Source organism: Rhinolophus sinicus, chromosome 14 (genome assembly GCF_057876585.1).
Source record: "Rhinolophus sinicus isolate RSI-liver-muscle chromosome 14, RSI-T2T, whole genome shotgun sequence".
In the NCBI taxonomy this organism is placed as follows: domain Eukaryota; kingdom Metazoa; phylum Chordata; class Mammalia; order Chiroptera; family Rhinolophidae; genus Rhinolophus; species Rhinolophus sinicus.
Window position 1 is genome coordinate 108,578,653 of NC_142514.1, and position 27,472 is coordinate 108,606,124.

The 27,472-nt window shown below is 39.7% G+C and overlaps 1 protein-coding gene across 6 annotated transcripts in view; it reads left to right on the forward strand.

Moving 5' to 3' along the window:
• The first annotated feature begins 1,288 nt into the window (after positions 1–1,288).
• The window catches only part of PPP2R1B (protein phosphatase 2 scaffold subunit Abeta), a 37,458-nt gene continuing 11,274 nt past the window's right edge, over positions 1,289–27,472 (forward strand). For 5 of the 6 annotated variants that reach the window (XM_019715267.3, XM_019715273.3, XM_019715269.3 and 2 more), the window contains exons 1-14: positions 1,289–1,447; positions 2,255–2,345; positions 2,745–2,845; positions 6,378–6,610; positions 6,937–7,084; positions 11,829–11,984; positions 12,199–12,313; positions 12,735–12,805; positions 13,161–13,295; positions 13,930–14,103; positions 16,334–16,394; positions 20,233–20,387; positions 20,748–20,890; positions 21,264–21,355. In XM_019715267.3, the coding sequence (XP_019570826.2) occupies positions 1,334–1,447; positions 2,255–2,345; positions 2,745–2,845; positions 6,378–6,610; positions 6,937–7,084; positions 11,829–11,984; positions 12,199–12,313; positions 12,735–12,805; positions 13,161–13,295; positions 13,930–14,103; positions 16,334–16,394; positions 20,233–20,387; positions 20,748–20,890; positions 21,264–21,355 (1,789 nt within the window). In that variant the 5' untranslated portion in view covers positions 1,289–1,333. Of the gene's footprint in view, positions 1,448–2,254; positions 2,346–2,744; positions 2,846–6,377; positions 6,611–6,936; positions 7,085–11,828; positions 11,985–12,198; positions 12,314–12,734; positions 12,806–13,160; positions 13,296–13,929; positions 14,104–16,333; positions 16,395–20,232; positions 20,388–20,747; positions 20,891–21,263; positions 21,356–21,758; positions 24,324–27,472 lie in introns of those variants that run through there. The other variant, XM_019715272.3, reaches the window with a different exon arrangement.

The following is a 27,472-nucleotide window of genomic DNA, read 5'->3' on the forward strand; positions in this document are numbered from 1 at the left end:
CACATGCAAATGTAGGTGTTGAAATCATGTGGCAACACCAGGTTATAAAGTGGTCATTGAAATAATACAGAATATGCCTATGCAAATCTAAAAAATATCATCAAGATGAAAACAAGATTAAAACCCCAGAGAATATATCCACAGACCTAATTTGAGAAATACTGTTCAGGTCCATTGGTTCCCACTTTCACAACTATTAATATCAAATGCCCTATCTATTGTGTTTACTTCCAGGTACGCGGTGTTTAAAAAAAGTTTCCTAAATTGCATTTATTAATAATTTTACGTTTTTATTAATCAGACACACAGAATTACCATTTCAGTGCTTGTGATCACCATATATAGTTATTACTCTAAGCTGCTTATAGTCCAAAACAAACAGAAAAGGCAGGATATTCTAGTTAATCTGTGCTGCCCAAACAAGGGTAAATAAAAACTTTCCATTGTTTTGTAAGAAAGAATTCCATACCCTCACCTCCTCCCATTGCTGCCTTTGAGGACTCTTGGAGTAGCCACTCCACCCAAATTGGAAGTATTCAAGCTTGTCCTACTTTTGCTTGTTGTACTTTTAGCACGCTAAAGACCTAAAAAATGGGAGAAAAAAATACAACAGAAGGCACCAATCCAGTCCCAAACTGAAAAGAAACACAAAAACAAGAGAGCAGCATGTTTTTAACAGCTTGCATGCAGAAAGCAGAAAAAATATTGACTGGGGAGTTTGGATAACACTGTTCATTTTCTCTCACCGCCCGCGTTATTTGTCTTACGGAGCAGGAGCCAGATACACAGCTCTGGCGCAAAAGCAGAAGGAAGTGGTGGAGGGGTTTTGTGGAAGCTTGAGGCTAGTGGGTAAATGAGGGCTGGAGACCCAGTGGCTCTGGGCCAGGATGAAGTTAGGGGAGGCGATAAATCATTTTTCCTTCTGGCCTTGGGCATCCTCTTTGGTTCGCCTGAGTCCTAAAGAGGTCACACAGCACAGATCACTCAGGTACGTATGTCCCTGACCCTTTCCGACCATCACGAGTAAGCTGAATCCCTGCCCCTGTTTCTTTCGGCTGGATAAACGACGCGGGGACTTCATTTGCTGTCCCAGCCCACTCTCCTTCTGGAGTTCAGAACTACAGTTTTCGCAGGGGGGACTGGGAGTGGGCCTCCACCAAACCGATAGAGACTCGGTTTTCCAGCCTCAGCAGAGCCGGAGCGCGGGGCGGAGGCCTGGGCGCGGGGCGGAGGCCTGGGCGCGGGGCGGGGCCTGGGCGCGGGGCGGGGCCTGGGCGCGGGGCGGGGCCTGGGTGCGGGGAGGGCGGCGGTGACCCGGCGGAGGAGAAAGAACATGGCGGGCGCGGCGGTGCCCGGGACCGGCCCCGGGGCAGCGGGCGGAGATGGAGACGATTCGCTATACCCGATCGCGGTTTTAATTGACGAGCTCCGCAACGAGGACGTACAGGTACTGGAATCGGGCCGGAGAGCGGAGGCGGGCCGGGCCGGGCCGGGCCGAGCGTCTGGTAGAGAATGGAAGGCCGGCGCCCAAGTGGGGGAGGCTCGGGGATTGAAAGAGCTGGACTCTGAGCAGAAACTTGAGGCGGAGGGTGGGAAAGACCCGTGAGGGTCTCGACCCGGCCCTCCCTTGGACCTCTCCAGTATTCCTGCTCCCGACCCTCGGGGGCGTTGGCGGTTGTGGGAGAACCGGCTTCCGCCTAAGCACCCCTATGTGGTTGTGCGGTGGGAGTCCTGAGCTGGGCCGGTAGTCCTTGTTGATGAGCGGGCGGCGAGGTGGCTGGAGCAGGCTACAGGGATGCCAAGGGGCCCTTTTAAGTGCCCGTGGATGAATGCCATCCTCTTGCCTTGGAGACTGGCCAGGCTGGTTGGGTAGAAAGAGAGGGATAGCTAATTAACCTAGAAGAGCCCGTGTGTCAGCTCTAATGGAACTCTTCTTTGAAAAGGCAGGAGTTGCAGTCAACCGTTTTACCTGCTTCACCGCTGCCAAAGTTCTCTTTGTAAGATTGCCTCACTTCCTGGACATTAAATTCTCTTTCATTCATTTCTCCAATGGGCCCTTCAGAATGTTTCTACTAAGAAATCTTCCTTTGGCTAACGAAGCCGTGTTACACTGCTCCAGAGGGTTCTCATAGAATAAAATCTAAATTAAAGGTTTTCCTAATTTTTATCATGTCATTATCTCACCTGTTTGCAACTTTTTTCTTTGGTCTAAATCACAACTGTTTCTTTGTTCTTTCCACTTCCTTTTTTAAAGCTCCGTCTCAACAGTATTCAGAAGTTATCAACAATTGCTCTAGCACTTGGAGTAGAAAGAACAAGAACTGAACTGCTGCCATTCCTTACAGGTATGTGAATGTTGTTTAAAGACAGGCACGGGCATTACTGTTTTCCAGTGGTTTTTAAAACTTTGTTTTTTAGAATTTATTACCCACAGTGTTAAGTACTAAACTGAGTGTGATGCTTTCTGTGCAAAAGGAACAGGATGGAGCATATTGTAATGTGGTCAGAGGTATTCAAACATGAACTATTTAGCTAATAGGAAAGTAATTGATAATGGGATTATGAATTTCTAATTCATTGTGTAAAACAGATGCAGGAAGACTCTTGATTGAGAAGGAAGAAAATGCTGTTAGGATAGTGACCGCACCATCTGGTTACATATTGAATCTATTTCTAGTTTTGTGTGTGTCCAGCGCTGGGCCAGCTATCCTTATTGATGAGTACTGGGTTGTTGTCATTTCCAGATACAATTTATGATGAAGATGAAGTACTGTTAGCCCTTGCTGAGCAGCTGGGAAATTTCACCGGCCTGGTTGGAGGTCCTGACTTTGCCCACTGTTTGCTGGTGAGTGCATTCTGCCTACCTTCCTTCTAGAATTTTTGCAGTATAAATGATACATTGTTTTGTGATAGGCACACTGCAGTGTTTTTTATTGCAGATCTTTTTATGGATAGTCCTAGTGCTAGCTATGGAGAGAATAACTTTGGACTCAATTAACCCTTTCTTATTTTTTCTGACTACAAATATAAGATCTTCCTCTTTTCTTGTCTGCCTCTGTAGACTTGTTAGTTTAGAGGTTGGGAGAAAAAAGATTTGATTGTTTTTTTTTATGGTATTTTCCCCCTTGAAATTGGAAATATTAATTCTTATCTAGTAATGTCATGACTTTGAAAAAGTTTATTAGTTGTTTGTCTTTGATTGTAAACATAACTTTTATTTCTGACTTACTTTGTGAATTTGATGAGTTCAGTTCAATTTAGTTGACAATTATTGAGAGCCTGTTGTATCACACCCTGAAGTTACAATGTTGATACTAAAGAAGATCAGTGTGAGTGGAATGAGGTCGTTGTTCTTATGTGTCAGCAAATAATTACTACACAGTGTTAGGTGGAAAAATAGAAGTCCGTGCAAGGTACCCAAGTAATAGAGAGGAGAAAGGGATTAACCTGGGGTGATCAGGGAAAACCTCTTGGGTGATGACGTCTGAACTAGGTTTTGAAGGACTAGAAATTCCACAGTTGGACAGATAAGGATGTATGCTTAAAGGCTTAAATACTGTCTGTATGATGCTGACTCTCATGATTTCTGTTTCTATTCAAACCTTTCCACGGAACTCCACATATAGATATAGAAAAGATAGATACAAATATCTGTTTGTTTCTCTCTATATCTGCCTTTGATTTTTCTACATAGATGTCAAACAGGCATTTCAAATTTAACATGCATAAAATAGAACTCAGCTTTCTCCCCAAAAATACGCCTCTCATGTAGTTGTCCCGTCTCGGGAAATAGCATCACCGTCTACCCCGTTACACAAGCTAAAACCTAGAAGACGTTCTTGAATCTTCTTTTCCTCATTTTCCACATCTAGTCCATTAGTAACTTATATAGATTCTCTCTATATTTTAAATCAGTCCACTTTCCTCCATCCCTCCTATTACTTAGCTCGTCGTTCCTCTAGATTACTGCAGTAACTTCCTAACTAGTTGCCTGCTACTCTTGTCTCCTACCCCCCCCCCCCACCCCGAGTTCACTCTTCACTTTGCAGGGATCACTCCCTGTCATGGCTCATAGAAAATCCAAATTCCTACCTTAGCTTGTCCCTTAGCTTACAAAACCTGCCTCTGTGAGCTTATCTCATACCATATTCCCTTTTGATCACCTCACTCCATTCACAATGGTCTTCTTTCTGTTTTTTGAATTAACCAAGCTTATTTATTTATTTTTTAAGGGGAACAGGACTTTATTGGGGAACAGTGTGTACTTCCAGGCCTTTTTTATTTCCAAGTCAAGTTGTTATCCTTTCAATCTTAGTTGTGGAGTGTGCTGTTCAGCTTCAAGTTGTTGTCTTTTCAGTCTTAGTTGTGGAGGGCGCAGCTCAGCTCCAGGTCCAGTTGCCGTTTTCTAGTTGCAGGGGGCGCAGCCCACCATCCCTTGCGGGAGTTGAACCGGCAACCTGTGGTTGAGAGGACGCGCTCCAACCAACTGAGCCATCTGGGAGCTCAGCGGCAGCTCAGCTCAAGGTGCCGAGTTCAATCTTAGTTGCAGGGGGCGCTGCCCACCATTCCTTGTGGGACTCAAGGAATTGAACTGGCAACTTTGTGGTTGAGAGCCCACGCTCCAACCAACTGAGTCATCTGGAAGGCAGCTCAGCTCAAGGTGCCGTGTTCAATCTTAGTTGCAGGGGGCGGAGCCCACCATCCCTTGCGGGACTCGAGGAGTTGAATGAACCAGCAACCTTGTGGTTGAGAGCCCACTGGCCCATGTGGGAATCGAACCGGCAGCCTTCGGAGTTAGAAGCATGGAGCTCTAACCGCCTGAGCCACCGGGCCGGCCCAACCAAGCTTATTATTGCCTTAAGACTGTTGACCTAGGTATTCCCTCTAATAAAATGTTCTTTTGAGCTTCCTGGATTGGCTCCCTGTCATTCAGATATCAACTTCAATATGTTTTATCAGAGAAGACCACCCCTTATCATATCCTATTCTATTTCTTTGTAGAGTTCTCATCACCATCTAATTGTTTTCTTGATTAGTTGTCTTCCTCCATTAGATATAAACTCCACTAGAACATCTGTCTTCCACTAGGAACCTGTCTTCCTGTTTTTTCTCTATCCTCAGTGCTAGAATATAACAATAATCCTTCATGAAAGACTTGGTGTTTCAGAACTTGGAGACAGGTTGTGTTGCTGGAATATAAAGTATTGGGCTGGCGTAGGTAGGAGTGGTGGTCCGGGGGCAGTAGGAAAAGAGCATGGAGAAATAGGCAGAGTTCAAATCAAGGACAACTCGTATGCAATGTTCAGGAGCTTGGTCTTACCCTGTAGTGTAGTGATAGAGATTATCCAATGATACTGCATGAGAGAAGGTCAGAAGACGGGCAGATCATGTAAGGAAGGAGTATCTTTTCAAAGGGCTTCTGAAATACCTCTTACGAAAGCTGAGTACTTTCTACCTTTGTATAAAACAATTTTCGAAATAGATTAAGTAGACATGCTTCTTTCCTTTGACTCATTATAATTATGTTTTATTCTCTTGGTCAGTTCTACATGTGGATTTTGTCTTTAACATTTGCATCTCATGGCATATGCTGAATCTACCTGACCAAATATAAACCCAGAAAGGACGAGGGTGAGAGAACCAGCCCGCTTTCACTTTTCACCGGGCGGTGTCAGTTACTGATCCTAGTCCAGATCAACCCCTTTGGTCTCTTCTGTTCCTAAAGCTACAAGCAAGGATTCCGACCATCTCTGTGCTCTTCACTTAATTGTTCTGTTAGAAACTACTGCTGTACATCTGTCTGGTTCATGGAATGATTCTGGATATATGCTGAAAAAAAGTGATTTTGCACTCGGCCTTTTATAGGTTGGCTAAGTTGATGGTGTACAGCTAGTGGACAAAGGTTGCTTGCGCCTCCAGGAGTGGTAGAATAATACTTGAAAGGCTGTGGACTGAGTGGCCTGACGAGACGTCATCATGTAATTGTAGTGCCCAGTGTTGCTCATGTTTTTTGCACTTACCTGTAAGGAAATATACATGCTCCTGTCTGGATTTGGCTACATATCTTTTAAACCTGGTGATTCAGCTCACAATAATATTAATATTATGTCAAGTCTCTTCCACTGTGTCATTTGTAGACACCATCTGGGAATTGCCATCTGGGACAAGAGATCTTGGCTGTCCTACAGAAGTCGTGTCTTCAGGTTGGACACGCCATATGTCATCACTGTGTGAACTAAAAGTAACCATTTGGTGTGATGTAGCTAACATTCTGGTTACATGTACCACCTCCCTTCAGTCACTTTAAAAGGTGAGAATCTGTATCTAACCTGATTCAGTAAGTTTTCTTCTCTGGTTTTCCTTTTTGGCCTATTTAGCCTCCTTTGGAAAGTCTGGCGACCGTGGAAGAGACTGTGGTTCGAGACAAGGCTGTGGAATCCCTAAGGCAGATCTCCCAGGAGCATACTCCTGTTGCCCTGGAAGCTCATTTTGTACCTCTGGTGAAACGCCTTGCGAGTGGGGATTGGTTCACTTCTCGCACATCTGCTTGTGGTTTGTTCAGCGTTTGCTATCCCAGGGCTTCGAATGCTGTCAAAGCAGAAATTAGACAGTAAGATATGGTATTTTTTTGTTGTTATTTGGGGTTATGGGAACTCATAGCTGACAATTGACACAGTATCCTGTTAGCAATGAGTGGCTGATATCAGGGTAGTAGGATTAATGATGTCACTTTTTTTTGTCCAGTTGAATATACCAGTGGTTTTAGCTTTGTTACTTCTATGAATTGAAGCCTAATCACTGATGTATGTAAGAAAAAACCTCTAAAATGTCTGCGTGTGTGTGTGTGTGTGTGTGTGTGTGTGTGTGTGTGTGTATTGGAGGTATTTAATCAGTGGTATTTGACAGAAAGTACCTTCATTATTTTATTTGCTCCAGGCACTTCCGTTCCTTGTGCTCAGATGACACACCAATGGTACGCCGTGCTGCTGCTTCCAAATTGGGTGAATTTGCAAAAGTGTTAGAATTAGAGAGTGTGAAAAGTGAAATTGTTCCATTGTTCACTAATCTAGCTTCAGATGAACAGGTAAGTTAACTCTTAGAATTTAAGGTACACAGATATGCTCCTCTCCTCTAATATTTTAAAAATTTCTTTGGGGAGTTTGGTTCTTATATTAGGATTCTTTTTACAAAATTCATACCTAATTCTGGCCTGGATAAAGTTTAATATGACCCACCTCAGTGTCTTTATATTTCTTTCATAATCAGACCATGATTTTCTCTTACATTAGCAGCTGTTAAAAGAAGGGGAAGTCAGGAAACGGGAGCCATACTTAGAAAGGAAGATCAGGACTGCGTTAAGGGGTAACACACCTTTGCGCATGCTAGGCTGGATTGTCGGAAGGGAGGGTAAAAATTCCTGGAATTTTTGACTTTCAGATAACAAGCATAACATGTGTTAGGAAAGCTATTTGACCCTTTGAATCCTCTCTATGAATGTATAGGATGACTACATATAATAGCAATTTTAAATCCAAGGATCTAGATCTCTTTGGTGTAGACATAACAATAATAATAGTAATAGCAGGCACCTAAATAAAGTACATAACCTTCCTCAGCTCGTTTTAAGTGGTTTACATATATGAAGTAATTCAGTTCTCACAATAGCTCCATGAGGTAGATACCCCATTTTACATATTAGGAAACAGAGGCACAAAAAATTGAAGTAACTTGCTCAAAGTTGCATAGTTAACAGTGGTGGAGTTGGGATTGGAATAGAGGCAGTTTGGCTCCAGAGTTCACAGCCTTCACGGCTGTGTTATACTGCCTCTGTATAGTGCTTCGGAGGGTCAGCCCCCAGCATTTCTGGACTCGAGAAAGTCCTTTTGGGTTTCTAATTTGCCTAGTGTCTGCCCTAGAATCACCTGTGTCCGGGACCAAGCGCACCAGGCACATACTGATAGTCTCATTTTTCACTTCTGAATCGAAAGATCTTAAATCTTCCTTTCAAAATAAATTTTTAAATTTCATAAAATAGCATATAGGAAACAGCACAAAATAGACAACTTAATGAATTATTATAAGGTAATGCCATCTTATAACTGTCATCATGGAAGGAGACAGAACTTTGATAGCTGCTAACGCAGAGGCCCTCCCCGGGCTCCCTCCCAAACACAGGGTCCCCTCCATTCACCACTCCTCACTCCCCACCCACTTAAGATTAACACTGTATCTTGACTTTTATGGTTACCATCTCCTTACTCTCCTTGCACTTTTATTACTCAAATGTTATAGTTTAAAACAGCACTTGTCCAACAGAACTGTAGTGTAGGCTACCTATTAATTTTAAGTTTTTTATTAGCCACATTTCAAAAAATGAAAAACGGGGTGGCCGGTTAGCTCAGTTGGTTGGAGCGTGGTGCTGATAATACCAAGGTTGCCAGTCTGATCCCCGCATGGGCCACTGTGAGCTGTGCCCTTAAAAAAAAAAAAAAAAAAGTAAAAAGGTGAAAATAATTGTAATAATATATTTTATTTAACCCAGTATACCCCAGATAATTACCATTTGAACATGTGGCACTACCACTTTTTCAGTACTCAGAAGCCACATGTGGTTATCACATTGGACAGACAGCACAGGTTTAGAATCTTTATTTGTGATTTTATTGATTACATTTCCTAGAGTATAATTCAACATTTTCTTTTGCCCTCTCTATTTCCTGCAAAATGATGGTTGAATCTAAAAAAGGGTTTTCACAAACTTTTTTTGTAAAAGACCAAATAGTAAATATTTTCAGCTTTGTGGGCCAGTCTCTGTTGTAACAACTCAGCTCTGCTGTTGTAGCACAAAAGCACCATAATATGTAAACTAATGGTCGTGGCAGTATTCCAGTAGAACTTTATTTACAGAAACTAGCTGTGTCCTGGATTCGGCCAGTGTTTCTCCCACCCCGGATCTAGAGGCTCAGTGAGATTTAGTTTGATATTTTGGGGGTGATATGATCACTTCATAGTGGGGTGTACTTTTCATCCTTCAGGAGGCATTTAATGTCTAGTTGTGATATTAGCAATTGATGCTCAAAAAAATATGAAGTGCTTAGTTGTGAAAGATGTGTATGTATATTCCTTTCGACCACTGATAGAATTGCTGTTCCTGGCTTATTCATTCACTGAAAAAAATATTTATAGAGTACTTACTAGTGTGTTTTCCCAAAAATAAGACCTAGCCGGACAATCAGCTCTAATGCGTCTTTTGGAGCAAAAATTAATATAAGACCCGGTTTTATTTTGCTATAATAGACCAGGTCTTATATAGTATAGTATATTATAGTATAATATAATATAGTATATAATATAATATAATACTGGGTCTTATATTAATTTTTGCTCCAAAAGACTTATTAGAGCTGATTGTCCGGCTAGGTCTTATTTTGGGGGAAATGTGGTATTATACATATCAGTCACTGTTTTAGTGCTGGGATACAGTGTTAAGGCATACAAGGACCCTGCTGTAATGGAGTTTATATTTTAACAAAGGAAAACAGATAAATCAGCAGAGTATCAGGGATAAATGCTATGGTGAGAATAGAGTAGGGTGGCATAATAGGGAGTGATTTATTATAGGGCATTTTCTCTAGACTGGCTAGTCAGAAGGACTGTGAGAAGGTGATGTAAACTGAGACAAGAAAGAAAAATGCCAGCCATACCCTTGTTTAGAGTGTCAGAGCTCCAGGAAAAGAGAATTCCAGGAAGAGAGGACTCTGGTGTAGAGACCCTATGGTTAGAACAGAGTGAAAAGGGATCTGGTAAGAGATGAAGCTGAAGAACAAAAATGGGCCCGATCATGGAGGGCCTTTAAGCCAGGGTGCAGAGTTTAGATTTTTTTTTTAGGTGCAACGAGGATACATCTAGAATTTTAAGCAGGGATGTGACTTGATGTAGTTTCCATTTTTTAAAGATCGTTCTCGCTTCCGGGTGGAAACTAAATTGTAAGGTGAGGGGCGAGAGTAGAAACAGGAAGACCAGTTAGGAGCTTGTGAATAACCCAGGTAAGACACAGTGGTGAACCAGGGAGGTATAGTGAAGATGAAGAGAATCAGGAGATACGTTTGGCGGTAGAGTTAGTCGAACGGTGATTGGATCGGATGAGGGGAAAAGGCATCAAGAAGGTCTTGATTTTTGGCTTGTGCAACTGGGTGGATGGTAGTGTCATTGCTGAGATGGAGAAGATTCTGGGAGGAGGAGCAGGTATAGGGAGTACTGGAAGAGAAGTAATTGATTAACAAATATTTATTGATATATATTTCCATAGGTGATAGTAGTCCCTTGTTTTTTTATTGTTTTTGGAATCTAAAAATATCTATAGCTACTACCAAGAACCTCGTTCTGCCTTTTTTAGACTGTTCATTGGATAAAGGAGTCCTGGGCATATAGTAGTAAGTTATTGTTGATCTACAATTTTTAAAATTTGTAATATTTTGGAAAGTTGGAGTCACTGTTATCTCTTGTGTATATATATGTGCATATATACATACACATACACATATGTTTTATATATATAAAATATATATATGTTTCTCTATATATATATATGTATACATATACTATTAAAACTCGGTCCTGTTCCCCCTTGGTGCCCATATGTTTACATATTTTCAGTTTCTATTTACATATTTATGATTCTCAAATCTGTAGTCTCAATTCCTAATTTCTCATTGATTTGTCTAGTTGTATATTTCTACTTGCTCAAAGGACATAGGTATCACATTGACACTTTGCAGTTTACATTTCGAAAGCTGAGTTCATTAATCCCATCTTTCTAATTTCTTTGCTGTGTTTTTCTAGGCTTTGCTACATCAAAGTTATTCTGTTCTTGATCCTCAACGTCTAAATCCAACATTTCTTTTATTACTATTTTAATTTGCTTTTCTTTCCAAGTCATCGTCTCATTCCTAAACTTCTATTTCTGCCCTTTGAAACTGAGTACAGGTTTCCCCTGCTGTCTGAAAGTAGAGCGTTCCTATGAAACCTTTCATAAGTTGAAATGGTGTAAAGTGCAGAAGCAATTACCTTAGGACACGTCTTGCTAACAGATGCACAAAATAAACTGAGATATAAAGCACGGATGCTCACAGACAGTGCGAAGCTATGGCAGCTTGTTGTTGAGATGCTGAGTGTGGTTCCTGGAAAGGAGCTTGGCAGAGCCACTCTTGCTGCTTGGGGTGTGTCCTGCCTCTATAACGGCTCAAACAACTGCTGAATGCTATTTTTGCTTTTCACCTTTTTTTGTAAAAGTGAAAATCCTTTTCAGATTTCTTTTCGGTAGTGAATACGGGTATTAATAATGTAGGTCTTTTACAAAAGCAAAGTGGCATAAAGTGAACTGTTGAAAAACAGTGAGGGCGGGGTACCTTTATTTTGAAAACTAAGTGATTGCCTTACCCGTAGCCTCTTTCTCTGTTCTGATCTGTTAATAAACTTGTACAAGCATAGTTTTCATTTTTATCCCTCAATTTCGTATAATGAGGCTTTGAAGACATTAAAATGGTCTCGCTTTTTCATTTTACATTTTCACTTCATTTTCCTTAATAAAAAGTCTGTACTCCAGCCAATGTAATTATTTTGCTGCTCACTCCTAGAACACGTGGTCTCTACCTTTACGGCTTTGATGTGCCATTTCAGGCCAAGGGAGCAGCTATTTCAAAACATAAAGACTTGACGCTGCATTTAGTGTGTGTGTGTGTGTTTTAATTGATACCCACAGCACTGCCCCACACCATGCAATCTGGCCGTCAGTAAATATAGTCTAACAAAGAATGTTGTACCTTTAGGATTCAGTGCGCCTCCTAGCTGTGGAAGCTTGTGTCAGTATTGCCCAGTTACTGTCTCAGGATGACCTTGAGGTTTTGGTGATGCCTACACTTCGACAAGCAGCGGAAGATAAATCTTGGAGAGTTCGCTATATGGTAGCTGACAAATTTTCAGAGGTAAAATGATTGCACTGACATTTTTTTAGTACTAAAGAAAAAAAAAAAAATCCAAACCCACAGATTTGCTGTTGTATCAAAAGTTTCTGAATTAATTCTTCTGAATTGGAAATGTTTGTGAATAAAATATGTACCTAAGGATTATAGTAGTTTGTTTTGTTCATATTAATTATTTTGTTAGTATATATTAAAAGCTGTGCAAATTCTTTTATAGCTCCAGAAAGCTGTGGGTCCTAAGATCACCTTAAATGACCTCATCCCCGCCTTTCAGAACCTGCTTAAAGACTGTGAAGCTGAAGTCCGAGCAGCTGCTGCCCATAAAGTAAAAGGTGGAGTTCAATTTATGTTGCAGCACGTGTCATTTATTTTGGTGCATTATCTTATGTTAGTGAATTTTGTATGTTTTTTGTTCTAGAACATGTTTTCAAGTTAATAGAAATGATTTCATCGTGTAGAAATGTTACAATATCATATAAATCTACTTCCATTATATTTAAAACCAAACAGCCATTTTATCTTGTTTCTATAAAAAAGGTTGAATTAGTGTAATACACGATGGCCTATAGATTGACAAAAAAGTGCGTTTAGCCTAAGAGCCATTTTTCTTCCTTGGAGCTTATTTGCTTAAACATATGATTTGATTGAACTTGAAACTGTTGATAAACCTTGTTAAATTTCTTCATTTGGCTCCTTGTAAATGGCTCTATATAAGCATTATTTTTTTCTATTTGTTTTTTCCATCTCTTTTAGAACTTTGTGAGAACTTGCCTATTGAAGGTAGAGAGACCATTATTATGAATCAAATTCTACCCTACATAAAGGTAAACCTAACTTTATTTTTTGTTTTACTTTGCCCTCTATGGAGGTAAACCTTCGCTCAGTTAATTTTTGTTTGTTTGTTTTACTTTAAAGTTCTTCGAGTTTAAAGGTGGACAAGGGATGAATGGGACAGATATGTTAATGTGTGACATTGTCATTTATCACTTATTAGTGCGTTGTAATTGTAAAATGCTCTTTGGTACATAAGTTTATGTTATCTGACAAATGGTCTAAAGAAACATGATCATCTAAATCAATATCGAAATAGTGCTGTCTTTTTAAATTCCTTGGGAAATTATATTGAAGTTTCTGTTATCTTGCAAAAAATAAAGTCTTTTAATTTTGATTTTATTTTAGGAATTAGTATCTGATACAAATCAACATGTCAAATCGGCTCTAGCATCTGTAATTATGGGATTGTGTACCATTTTGGGCAAAGAGAATACCATTGAACATCTTCTGCCCCTTTTTTTAGCTCAGTTAAAGGATGAGGTGAGTTTGGCTATAAATTCTGTTGCTTAATAGTTGGTGATTTGCTTTGGTTTTGGTTTGGGGTTTCACTAAAATAGAATCCAAAACAGGGATGAAGGGATTTAAAAAAGTAACTTATTTTAAACCAGTGACAATCCCTGTGTTTGACTATGAGGTTGCAAATTCCCCAGGAAATGGGCATAAGGAGCTATTGATACAGACTTTGAAGTGTCTCTCCATTTGCTGCCTGATTTCTGCTGACATGCACTGATTTCTTCTCTTTAAACTTAATATACAGTTATACTTTCACAGATGAGGAAGTCGAGGCACAAAGAGATAAAATAATTCACCCAAATTCTCGGCAGTGGCAGATCTGGGATTTGAATACATGTGATTTGAATCCAGAGCCTATGTATACTCTTTATTATCCTATAGACTTTTCATTGAAACTTCTGCTTAAGATCCGTTACATTTATGTGCTTTGAATAGTGTACTCATTCATTATTCAGTATTTCTTCTAAGACTATACTTTTTTTCACCTGAGTCAATACTTTCTTAAACTTTATTTAGCAGTTTTTACCTTATAACAGCAGGAAAATACTGAGCAGAGAACGTGATTGTTATATGTGTTCTTTTGGTGCTTGTATACTTGCAGTGTCCTGAAGTTCGCTTGAATATCATCTCTAATTTGGATTGTGTAAATGAAGTGATTGGAATCCGTCAGCTCTCTCAGTCTCTCCTTCCTGCCATAGTGGAGCTGGCTGAAGATGCCAAGTGGAGGGTCCGGCTGGCCATCATTGAATATATGCCACTGCTGGCGGGCCAGCTGGTGAGTATGTGTGCTCTGTGAAGTGAAGGATAACACAGGTAGTAGAGCACATTTACCAGGCAAGCAAGTAAGAGGCCCCAGTAACTTGTATGATTATGTTCATTTAGACACATCTAAGTGTGGCCTGTCCTAGTTGCCTGTAGGATGGCTTTCATTTTCATTAGTGCAGTAACTTCGAACAAAAAGGAATTACAGAAACACAGTATTGTAACTATCTCTTACAAATCAAGTTGGGGAGATGGACAATGTCTCTTTTAGGGTAGGGACTGTGTTCAGTGATTTATTTCATGTGCCTGGCATTCACAAGCACTTAACATTTGTGGAATGTTGAATAAATGAATACCTGAATATTTTTTGAGAAAGCTCATAAAATCATTTCAGTTTACAGCTAACATTACTGTACTCCAGTTTGTTTCCCTTCTCTCACCCCCACTTCCATTCCTTTCAGATCATAGCATATGGGATTTATTTTTTTCCTTTCTTGGACCACTGAATTTGTATTGCTAATTTAGATATATTTAGTTTATGAAATGCATCTTTTGCATGTCTGTGGCATCATATATTTTATGAAACTTGAAGTGTCCCATTCTTCAAAATGAATGCCAAAGATCAATATATAGGTAAAAGGGTCAGACGAAGTCATCTGGTTATCTCTCCTTTCCCTCTGTCACTTCCAAGTGCTGAGGTTCACCTTCTGTTCTTTACTGGTTACTCTCATGGTTCACCTTTCCAGAGTGGAAAGCAGCAGTGGCTAACTGATTTGCTAAAGACTGAAAAAACTGTCCAGAGGGAAGGTGAATTTAAGGACTATTTTTTTTAACCTCTGCTCCTTGTAGATGTGGGAGGTCAGTAAAAGTTGGTAGCTCTATGGAGGAAGCAAGGCAAATGGTGACTTTGCTGTCTGGCAAGGGTCACATGCAGTGGTCAGGAACATTTGTTATACAACTTCAACTTCATGTTAGAATTATATATACTATTTTTATTTTATTATCTGTAAAGGTTTTTTTTTAAGGAGGGCGCAGCTCACAGTGGCCAGTGCGGGGATCGAACTGGCAACCTTGGTGCTACCAGCACCATGCTCTAATCAACTGAGCTAACCGGCCGCCCCTATCTGTAAAGGTTTTTATATCAGGTAGTCAATTTATGAAAGTCTTTTATATGACTTTTTGTATGGCCTGGCTTGTGGGCCATCTTGAGTAAATGTAAAGTTGAATCACAAAAATCAGGAAAAGAAAGTTAATTAGGACTCAAGAAAAATCCATAACTTAAAATGAAAATGAAATCTTTGAGAGCTGACATGGTAATCTAAGTGTATACTAAAACTTGTTTATAATCTATTATAAAACCATTTTATGCTGTTAAATCACTATTTTCAAAATGCTGAAACTTATACCATATCTTTTAATTTAAAATATGTAATCGCTGGACTTCTTAGGATCCAAAGAAACATGTAGAGCCCAAAAGGGAGGTGTTAGGAGAGCATATATCACACATTCTCACACATGATTCAGAAGACCCACAGTAACAGGTCTGTGTAAATCAGCGCCAGGAGCTTGTCCCCAGCCTGTGCCAGAGTGGCCACCCATTGACAGGAAGAGCAAAACTGGGAGAGCCACTTTGCCTTTAGCTGTGCCCTTGTACTGGGGCCTTGTCACCTGTAGTCTTGTGCCTGCTTTATTCTCCTTCCTCTGGTTTTGCCCATCATCTCAGAAATACTCCGCAGTTGGGAATATCTTTACTTCTTGATGTCATTTTCTTTATCCTTAATAATTTATTAAGGATGATACTAACCTAAAAGGGAAAATTTTGAGAATTATCAATATTATTGACAGGTGTTTTCCTGGGTAATTCAGTCTTACAAATACTGTACAGATTACTTGGTAGACCATCCACACTGCATTCTTTCTGCTCAATTTGCAGTATTGTATCTGGCTCCTGGCCACCCCATTCTCTCCCACTTAGCAGGGTCTGGGCCATCTCACTCACTTTGCTTTGCTTCCTTTATGATTTCTAGCCAATAAAATAGATTTACAATTTGTAAATCAAATGCCATGGTATTCCTTTTCTGACTGGTTCGTGAATTCAGCTTATTTGGAAACAAGTATTTGTTTTTTTGGTTTTTTTGTGTGTGTTTTTTTTAGCTCTCAGGTCACTTTGGTATAATACAAATAGATTGTCCTGATGTCTAAATTTTGGAGGTGTGTATTAATGGACTCTTCTGTATCCATAGGGTGTGGAATTCTTTGATGAAAAGTTGAATTCTTTATGTATGGCCTGGCTTGTGGACCATGGTAAGTAAATAAGTTAAAAACAGGTTATAATGGAAGGCTCATGTTTTTGCATGTATCGCATTTTGTTTATATGTTTTTTTTTTTTTTTTTGGAAAGGAATCCTATCCTGAGCAGATATTTTGCCTTACCAATGTAGGGATGAAGAAAGACTGATTAAAGTCCAGTTAGCTTCCTTTGAACACAAGTTTGACATTTGTATTTTCTACCAGTTTACTTCGATCTTAAACTTTATTTTCTCCATTAAACAATCTTTTTGCCCTGTTTCTTACTCTGTTACATTATTTTCAGACTATCTCTTTTATACATATACTCACTCCTTTCTTATCCCAAGGTCTTCTGCTTGACTGGTGCCCTCTTTGTGTCTTTAGCCACTCTAGACTGGGTTGGACTCAGATGAAAGGTCTACGGGGAAGAAATGGCTACTTGGCTTCTTTGAGGTGACACAGAGAAGGAGGTATACAGTGTCACAGTAAAGGAGTCTAGGAGTGGGAGATGTCAGCTGTGACCTAAGACGAAGAGGGCCCAGATTTCTGTTTTAATTAATGAAAGGCAAACTCACTGCCTGCACCCTTGGCTACTGCTGCTGTAATGTGAAGAGATGGCAAACTGTGAACTCAGGGCAGGTCAGATGGGACAACATTTAGAAAACAAGCTTTTAATACTTTATCTTCTCTTTGCATTTATAACATAATTCGCTTCAGCAATCACAGCATGCTTTTCTTCGAATGCCACAAACTGTGTTACAAATGAAAACTGGTACTGCTGTTTATCATAATATACAAGACTATTGATGTTTATATAAAACAGTTTTATATGTTAATTTGTTAGCAGTTGACTTTTTGACAAGGTCTCAGGTCTATGTGTCTCCTCTTGTCTGCCAGACAGTGGTGGGTGGGAAGGGCGCCCTCTGTACCAGTGAGGTCCAGTGCCAGGCCCCAGGTCCAGACTTGGCAGATTCAGTGTGGTCCGAGACCTGTCAGTTGAGGGCTCTGGGGGCTCAGAACATAATGTCCTGTGACCTTCAGTTTCATATTTTGATGGATATGGTAGTTCCACAGCATCTTACGTATGTATTGAGTGTATCTCTGTTCTTCTGGGTGCTTATGCCTGGGTATTTGGGAGGAGTGGTGATATCTGCTTAGACATGTTGGTGGTTTTGTTAAGGGCATATTTGGATCATATGGGAGGTCATATGGTTAAGAGTGCAGAGGAGGGGTATGAGTAAAACATGCAAATACTGTAAAAGCATCTATATGTAGATAATTTCAATGTGTTCAAACTATACTATGAATACTATTTCTTTTTGCTTTTCTAAATTTACCATTTTATGGCCAAACTTTTTTCTTTTTAAATGAAACTTAAGTTTGACAAATCATAGGAAAGAAATTCCTTTGCTTTTTAGGAAAAAAGTGCTTATATTATTTTTGATACATATTTAACGTTAGTGGGAATGACATATCCCAGAATGTCATTCGATACTTTCTTGGAAAGCTGGCATTCTAGATTTATTTTGAGGAACTTCTAAAGTCCTAGTCTTCCACAAAGAATTTAATTCCTGACACTTTTTCTATGTAAGATTGCTCTGTGTAAGTTATTTACTCCTTCCTCTTTCTCTTATATTTTCTTCCAATTTGGGAGCAGGAGAGACCCTGGTCTTCGTTTGTTTGTTTATTTGTTTGTTTTAGTAGCAGTATGCTAAAGTGGGCATTACAGACATTCTTTGAACCAATGAAATGTCATCTCTGAAATTGTTCTATACTTAATCACATAGATTTTTTTGTTTTATTTTTTACGTTTTAGATAACATGTATTAATTGATCACTGATCAATGAATTTTTTTGGAACTTTTGGAATTTTTTTGAAACTGATTATTAAACTACTAGAAGAATATTATGAAAAATCCAGAGAAGTATAAGGAAGAAACCTGTTCTCATGGTTGAGTGGACACTATTGACCATGGGGAGGAATTTAGAAGAGGAATTAATTTTTATAGAGAAAGGAAGAACTATCAAAGTTAAAGAGCAGGTGGAGTGTGTTAGACATTCAGAAGAACCTTGCAAGTCAGGCAGACCTTGAGGGGAGAGGGAAAGAAGGAGAGAGACAAAACAAGGAGAGAGAACAGGCAGAACTGGGGAATGGTTTGCGTTCTTTTGGCAACAAAATTGAGAGGAGCCAAGAACATAGTAGGCATCTGGCCAAGTAGAGATGAGTGCATTTCAGGTAATGGGTGAAGGCCAAGTGTGTGTGCACTGCCTCTGGTTTCTCTGTAGTGACATCCCTTCTTATGGTAATGGCATTAGGATGAAAAAAATGTCAAGCCAATTAAAAAAGATCACACATATGCTCTAGTTACTCCCTCCTTAGGGGAGGCGGTGTGGACGGGTTGTGCCAATGACGAAGACTATGAATTGCAAGGGAGAGAATCTGTACTGTGGATGAAACAGTTGACGTGAGCTTACTCCTTAGAGAATAGAATGCTTCTAGATAAAACCGACAGGCTGATTCTTCCGCAGACTTGGGTCAGGTTGCATGTTGGTAATATATAGTTCCTTGGCTATGCTCTCTTGCCTGATCTCATCAATGGAATTGCCTGAAAGCCTCTATGTACTGGGAAGAGTTGGATATTTCTTGTCTGGAAGGAAGCTTTGTATAAATTGTCCAGGATTGGGGCTGTGGCTTCGATAGCTATTCTTGTCCATCCTGTCACCAAGCAGGGTTGGGCCTACCTGGAGAGAGAAGAAGGAATCAGTACCCCCCTCACCCTAGATTTGTTATCTATGCCCCAATTTTGACTTGTATTGGACCTGTGAAATGAAGTAGCACTGTCTTTGTTCAGTGCTGTATGTAGCAAGCAGTTGTTGAGAAGGTAGTATAGTTCAGGCCTTTCTTATCTAGATTTATGATATCTTTGATGAATGATCTTGTAGGGAATTACTAGATGTTAAAGCAGGTATATTTATTCACAGAAGACATTTGACGTGTCTCAACATAAACATTTTTAAGAGTCTGAAGTTTTCATTTGCTGTTGTGTAGATGACCACAGTGGCCTCTAAACCACTTCCTCACTGTATTTCTCTCCTCAGCTGTTATTGCCGCTGCTGGAATAATACTGCTAAAGTACCACACTGGTCACCAGGTCACAACTTTGCTTTCAAAACCCATCATTGTGTTTTTTACAACATGTAAATTTAGCTTTCAAGAAGCTCTGTGTTCTGAGTCTACCCTGACTGTCCAACCTCACATTTTTAGATTTCAGTTCTTTCCTTTGTGCCCTGGATACATTTTTTTGGCCCTTTCCAGGAATTCATGTCCTCTTCTCTCTATTTACATAAATCCTCTCTAATCTTCAAGGCCCAGTGCAAGGCCTCTCTTTCCCAAACTTTCTCAGACCTCCCTGTTCTCTCTTCTCTAAACTCCTCTAGCCCTCATGGTCTTTACTACACAATTTCATACTTTATTATCATCAGTCTTATACCATGTGACTTCTCGGAGGGCCTTAGCTTTCATTTCTCTGACAGAGTGTAAAATCTTTGTGAGGAAGTATCTTATGTGTTCCTCCTTTAACACATAACACATAGTAGGCACTCATATTTATTAATTAATTAATGACGTCTCTAATGAGCTCTTTACCTCCTTTTTTTTTAGACATACTACATATTTTGAAACTATAAGACCAAACCAGTATATTATAAGTTGTAGCTGAGCATGTTTGCTGTTGCAGTATGGCTAAATTTGGAGTGTGTGTGTGCAGAATTTGGGTTTTGGTGATGATGTAAGTAAACTAGGTTATGCTTATAATGGAAGCAGCGCGACAATATGTTTTTCACCTCTTCTGTAGTATATGCCATCCGTGAAGCTGCCACCAACAACCTCATGAAACTAGTTCAGAAGTTTGGTACCGAGTGGGCCCAAAATACCATCGTTCCCAAAGTGTTAGTAATGGCAAATGATCCTAATTATTTGCATAGAATGACCACTTTATTCTGCATTAATGTAAGTATTACACAGCTATTGTTGCTGTGCTCTGGTGTTAAAGCAATTATTCAGGACTGTGTTTCTGAATTCTGAATATATTGTCTTCTATTTGGAATTTATTTCTTATACTGATTAATTTGGACAGTTAAGAGATGAGAGAAAAGGTCAGTTTTTAAAATCATATTAAAATCTACAATAGTGAAGTCAGTTGTGAATTCTGGTCTAATTCGGGTTTTTTGAATGCAACCTTGTATCATTCAGATGCTCAAAGTAGAAACATTTTCCTGTTGATCAGTTTACTTATTAAATATTATTTGTCTTTAGATTTTGAGATATTTTTAAAAATGAAAGTGCTTTAAATGTGCCTTCCTTTTCTAGGCGCTGTCTGAAGCCTGTGGTCAGGAAATAACTACTAAGCAGATGCTGCCCATCGTATTGAAAATGGCAGGAGACCAAGTAGCGAATGTCCGTTTCAACGTGGCCAAATCTCTACAGAAAATTGGACCAATTCTAGATTCTGGGTAAGATTTTAATACTATTCTTATTTTAAAAATGGATTTAAATTTTTACCTTATAGTGGGGAATGATAGCTAAAATTAAATTGAGTGATTTTCACTTTACCTAAGAGATGGGTTTGTTTAAAGCAAAGAATAAAGTAATTCAACAATCATTTTTGAGGGTATCTACTCTGACTTCTGTATTTAAGCTCGTATATATGTAGATCAGTGAAACTAATTCTGCTGAGCACTTTAGAAATTATTTAGTACTTGTCAAACTTATAGGTGTTTTCAAATATTTTTTTATTTTAAACTTTAAAAATTACCATGGGGCGTATAAACCATGACACATTTTTCTGGCCCAGAGACTTTCACAGATAATGCTGTTGGATTTTAGTGCTTTGCAGGAGGAAGTTAAGCCGGTACTACAGAAGTTAGGCCAAGATGAAGACATGGATGTCAAATACTTCGCACAGGAAGCTATAAGTGGTATGTCCTTCTGTGCTCTGCCTTGCAGCTTCTGCTTTGGCTGACAGGCTGTGAGTGGTGTTAAGTGGGAAAGGCGGTAAGCATGCGGGCGGCAGGGAGGGTGGGGAGCTCCCAGAATGCTTGTGCCTCTCTTCTTGGCCCACCATTGAGCAGGCCATTTTCTCAGGTCCATGTCTAGGGCTGGGTAAGAATGTGATTCTAAACTGGTGAACACAGTTTTTTGTTTGGATTTTAATCAGTTTTTAAAGTTTAACTTTTGATTAGCTGGCAGAGTAAAGAAACTGACCACAATGAGAAGTTCATAGTCTCATCCTTTTGGATCGTTGTTGTCGTGCCTAATAGTCACATAGATAGTCCATGAACTTTCTGTACCACTAACTTGATTTTGTTTGGAATTTTCCAGTGCTGGCGTTGGCATGATGAGGAACAGGAGGGAAAAGACTTTACTAAATTCTTATCAGAGGTTTCTAGTCAATGTGTTCTTAAACTGGGTGGAGAAAAAATGGAAAACCTTCAAGACCTCATCTAAGCAAATGGAACAACTTAAAGAAATCAAATTTCTGTGACTTGATTCTTTCTGAAGATGAAATGGAATTGTTTTTATTTGTCTTCCTTGTTGGGATAATTATGTTTAAACCATTCTTATTGTTTGTGATCAATTCCTGACACTCAGTACAATCATTTCTTGATGTCTCCTAACGAATTGTCTGGCACCATCGGGGCTCCTGCATCCTTGCTGTTTCATGAGGCCCCGGCCACTTAATGTTTCTGACCACGCCTGAATGGGTTGGGACCCAGACATGGAGTGCGGTGATTCTCTTGGTGTTTACATGTATCTGTGTGTTTCTCCATCATTCCAAAGTTAAATGTACATGGTTTAGAATAACTTATAAGCACTCTATTTGGGAGACACATTTTCCTGGATGATCTGCATCAGTGTCTTACATAAAAGGGGAATGTGGAAGCTCAGAATTCATGTGTTGATTGTTTTGGTTTTTATTTGCTTGCTTTTGACTGTAATCATGTCATTTAGAAACCTGAAGTACAGATGTATCTTGCTACTAATGTGTGATGTTGAAATCAAACTGAATTTCCACAGCTTACCACTGTGAGTGCATTCAAAAATACTTCTCTCCCCTGAGAAAACTTAAAATTCAGTGCCTCCTAATCAGTATAAAACCGCAGTTTTGTATTTGTAACCACTGGTCTAACACTGTGAGGCTTTCCTGCGCTTCATGTTGTTCTGCTTCCAGCTGTGTTAACATCTGGTCCTTGCTACATTGTATAGAAGTAGCTTTCCAGCTGAAGTTTCGTTTATGGGTGATGCTGGAATCTTATCATTTGAAATCTTTGTTTTTCTGCTGTTACAGTAAAACCTCATTAATTCCTCCTGGAACTTAAGATAATGAATTAAGCTGAAGGGAGGGTTTGCTGAAGCAAATTAATAGTATGTAAGGAAGCCTGTTGGGTCTGAACTAAAACAATTTTAAAGCTCTCTTTAAAAATCACCCTTTACCAGTTTGATATGCCAGTTACTAATCACTCTTTTCAATTATATTAAAATACCATTCCTGAGAATTTTTATAAGGCCACACCTTTTTTCAAAAGATACATTCAGTTTACTCTTTATCCCTGAAATACACACATTTGTATTTCATGGAGAAGTTAAATATTTTTTCATCTAAATTTATTTGCATTTTTACCTACTCACGCTTGCCTTGTCCCTAATGAATTTTAATTAATGAGGTTTCATTGCTGCTCATTTTTCTCTCAGTGCATCCTCCTCTGTAGTTTCCTTGTTTCTGTTTTGGAATTGTTTCTTCCAATCACAGCCTCTTTTAAACCCAGGGAGCCCTGTTCTGTTTTGTGAAGTCTCAAAGATGCCTGTAAAACTTCGTACAAGTACATAAAGCCAAGTTTGAGCAAATTACTTTCAAGCTTGTCCTACTTAGAAAAACATTTTAAATCAGAAATTACCTGCCTGTATTTAAAACGGCCGAATTACCTTATAGAAATTTTCTATTTTATTGCTTTTTGAGCAAAAGATTAAATATTTTCCTAAGCAAAAATCTTTTCTACATTCTCATTTTATATCTTAAGCTATTATGTTGTAAACATTTAATTTGTTTCATGGTTCTTTTTATTTTTTTATTACCTGTAGGTTGTGTTCTTCTTCATTGAATTTCATATTTGAGAGACTATTGTTGATTCTTGAAACAAATTTACAGAACCATTGCTTTACTCTTAAGTAGAAATGCCGTTGGTTTTGGGATATGCCCTTCTGTACTCTCCTGGGAGCCCTGTGCATTAACCTTTGGCCCTAGGACTGTAGTACAGGGGAGCCCCCTGCTTTCTTAGGCATGGGTCAGGGATTTCAGTAGGGGCCTGTCTTCTTAAGTGACTCCTTAGGGACTTCATTGCTTCTTTCTGAATTAAACAGTAGGGAATCCCTTTAGTTACTGCTAGAGAAGTTCTTTGGTTCATAACTTGGTGATTTTCTCCATGAGTTAGCTTTCTACCTTGATTTCACTAGAATGTAAGCTCCAGGAGCTCTGTAAGGGCAGGGATTTTTGTCTGTTTTGTCTTCTGTATCGCCAGCGCCTAGATCAGTGTCTGGTGTACATAATAGGTGCTCAATAAATACGTGTTCAATGAATTTCTAAAATCTGTCCTCTGATGTGTTGCATTCATGGAACAAGTGATCAAAGGTACCAAACTACATTACATTCTCCCACTGACACAATGAAAGGATTTTACTGCTCTTAAGAAATAAGTTTTATGTGACCTTTCTTTAGTCCCGCATCTTAGGCAACAGTTCCACTTAGATTTGTACAATTGCCTCAAATGTAGATTGCTGTAATTTTTTCATCCTAGGCAGTTTATATCAGTTGTTTGGTCGATTAAGATAGTGAAGCAGAGACAAACATACAAACCTATGTCAATAAAGTCTCATCAACAATGAAATTCACTTCAGTGTTTGTTTCTACAATTTGCATGGGGTTCATCATTCACACGTTTAAGAGACCAGATCTTGTCTCTGTGCTGCCAAGAAGATACTAACCTGAAAATGCATCCTGTTTCGTAAGAATAAACAGGTTAATGTGTGGTTTCTTTTCTTCTTTTTTTTTTTTTTGGTGTGTTCTAATGCTTTTTTTTGTTATTGTTTTTCAATATTATTTTAACTTCAGGTGTACAGCATAGTGGTTAGACATTTATATAATTTAAGAAGTAATCCCCCTGATAAGTCTAGTACCCACCTGGCATTATACACAGTTATTACCGTATTATTGATTATATTCCCTGTGCTATACATTCCCATGACTATTTTGTAACTACCAGTTTGTGCTTATTGTTACTTTACGTGTTTCATCCTGCTCCTCAACCTCCCCCATCTTATCACTCCAACAAATCTAGTACCTCTCTGACACTATACATAGTTATTAACAGTATTATTGACTGTATTCCTTATGCTATACCCTATATTCCCATAACTATTTTGAACAACCAATTTGTACTTTTCCCCTTTTCAGCGACACCCCTAAACCCCCTCCCATCTGGCAACCATCAAAATGTTCTCTGTATCTATTACTTTGTTTCTGTTTATTTTCTTCTTTAGATTCCACATATAAGTGAAATCACTGCATCTGTCTTTGTCTGAGACTTCACTCAGCATAATACCTTCCAGGTCCATCCATACCACCGCAGATGGAAAGAACCCATTCCCTTCCATGGCTGAGAAATATTCCATTGTATACATGTACCACTTCCTCTTTATCCATTCATCACTGATGGACACCCACGCTGCCTTCACATCTTGGCCATTGTAAACAATACTGCAGTGAACATATGGATGCACAATGTCCCCTCGAAGTAGCATTTTGGGTTTCTTCGGATAAATGCCCAGAAATGGGATTACTGGGTCCTTTTTTGTCTCTTGTCATAGCCTTTATTGTAAAGTCCATTTTGTCTGGTATAAATACTGCTACCACAGCTTTTTTGTTTTTTGTTTCTAATTTCATGAAATATTTTTTTCCATCCCTGTACTTTGTGTGTCTTTCAATCTGAAGTGAGTCTCTTGTAGGCAGCATATGTAAGGATTTTGCTTGCTTATCCATTCATCCCTTCTATGTCTTTTTATTGAAGCATTTAATCCATTTATGTTGAAAGTAATTGTTGATAGATACGTAGCGATTGCCATTTTATTATTCATAATTTTGGTCTTTTTTTTCCCCCATCTTAAAAAAGTCCCTATAACATTCCTTGTAATACTGGTTTGGTGGTGATGAATTCCTTTAGCTATTTCTTTTCTGGGAAGCTCTTTATCTGTCTTTTGATTTTAAATGATAGCCTTGCTGGCTAAAGTAGTCTTGGTTGTAGGTCCTTGCTTTTCATCACGTTGGACATTTTGTGTGTATCCCTTCTGGTCTGCAAAGTTTCTGTTGAGAAATCAGTTGACAATCTTAGGGGAGCTCCCCTGTAAGTAATTAGTTGCCTTTCTCTTGCTGCTGTTAGGATTCTCTCTTTGTCTTTAAACTTTGCCATTTTAATTATAACGTGTCTTGGTGTGGGCCTGTTAGGGACTCTGTGCTCCCTGGACTTGAGTGTTTATTTCCTTCTCCAGCTTAGGAAAGTTTCAGTCATTATTTCTTCAAATAGGTTCTCAGTCCCTTGCTTTTTCTCTTTTGGTACCCTTATGACGCGAAATTTATGCTTGATGTCCCAGAGGTTTCTTAACCTCATTTTTTTTTTTTTTTTTGATTCTTTGTGTGTGTGTGTGTGTGTGTGTGTGTGTGTGTGTGTGTGTGTGTGTATGTGTGTGTTCTGACTGGGTGTTTTCTGCTATCCTTTCTTCCAAATCACTGATTTGATCCTGTGCTTCATCTAGTCTGCTGGTGATTCTTTCTAGTACATTCATCATATCAGTTATTGTATTGCTCACTTCTGACAGATTCTTTTTTATGGTTCCTGTGTCCTTTTTTATGCTCGCTATCTCCTTGTTGAAGTTCTCACTAGGTTCCTGAGCTTCCTTATAGCCATTGTTTTGAACTCTGTATCTGGTAGGTTGCCTGCCTCCATTTCGTTCAGTTCTTTTCCTGGAGTTTTCTTCTTTCATTTGGGATGTATTTCTTGTTTCTTCATTTTGACTGCCTCTCTGTGTTTGTTTCTATTTATTAGGTAGATTTTCTATGTCTCCCAGTCTTGGCTGGGTGGCCTTATGTAGTAGGTGACCTGTGGGGCCCTGGCTCAGTCTTCCTGATCAACTGCTCCAGGTGCTTCAGGAGTGTCCCTTGTGTAGGTTGTGTGTGCCCTCCTGTTATAGTTGAGCCTGGATTGCTACTGGCACATCAGTGGGTAGGATTGACCTTAAGGCTGATTGGCTGTGGGGTTTGGCCACATCCTCACCTTACCGGCTGCTGTGCAGGGGGTTTGCCTCACTGAGAGGGATTTGCCGCAGGGAGCTCTAGTGCCTGTTGAGACCACCTTTTGTGTGTGCCGCTTGTGGGGTTAATTGGGTGGTGTTCTGCTGTGATGTGAAGACAACCTCCAAGTATGTTGTGTCTGGGGCTCTGGATCAGGTCCAGGTCAGCCACTGCCTGTGATTGGCTGGGGGCTACCTGCTAGGAACTACAAAATAATCCTCAGTTGTTCACTGCCTGTGCTAATTCTGGAGGTGCGTGGGCAAGGCCATGCTGCAAACCAAGGATGTCTGCTATCAGTACTGGGCCTGGGGTAGCTCCGCAAAAAGCCAGGACACCCCGAGACAAGCTGCCACCTGCTGGTTTCCTTAAGGTTTAGCCACTGATAAAACCTTGTGTATGCAAGTTGGGTGAGGCAGAGTCTCGGAGTCAGTAGAGTGGGACGAGTTGTGGTCACCAGGTTAATGTAAATTATGGTTTGGTGCCAGTGCTGAGCCTGGGGCTACTTAGCAGAAGTCTAAGCACACTGAGGCCAGTAGCCATCCGCCTGGAGTCTGTCGGACTCTGATAGTTTTCCAAGAAGAGTGCAGTGCAGGCAGGGCTGGCTGCTCGTGAGAAAGTGCTTCCAGTGTTGGATGGGGTGGGGCCCAGTGAGTCAGCAGAGTGGAGCAGCAGAGCTCACCAGACCAGTCATATTCCA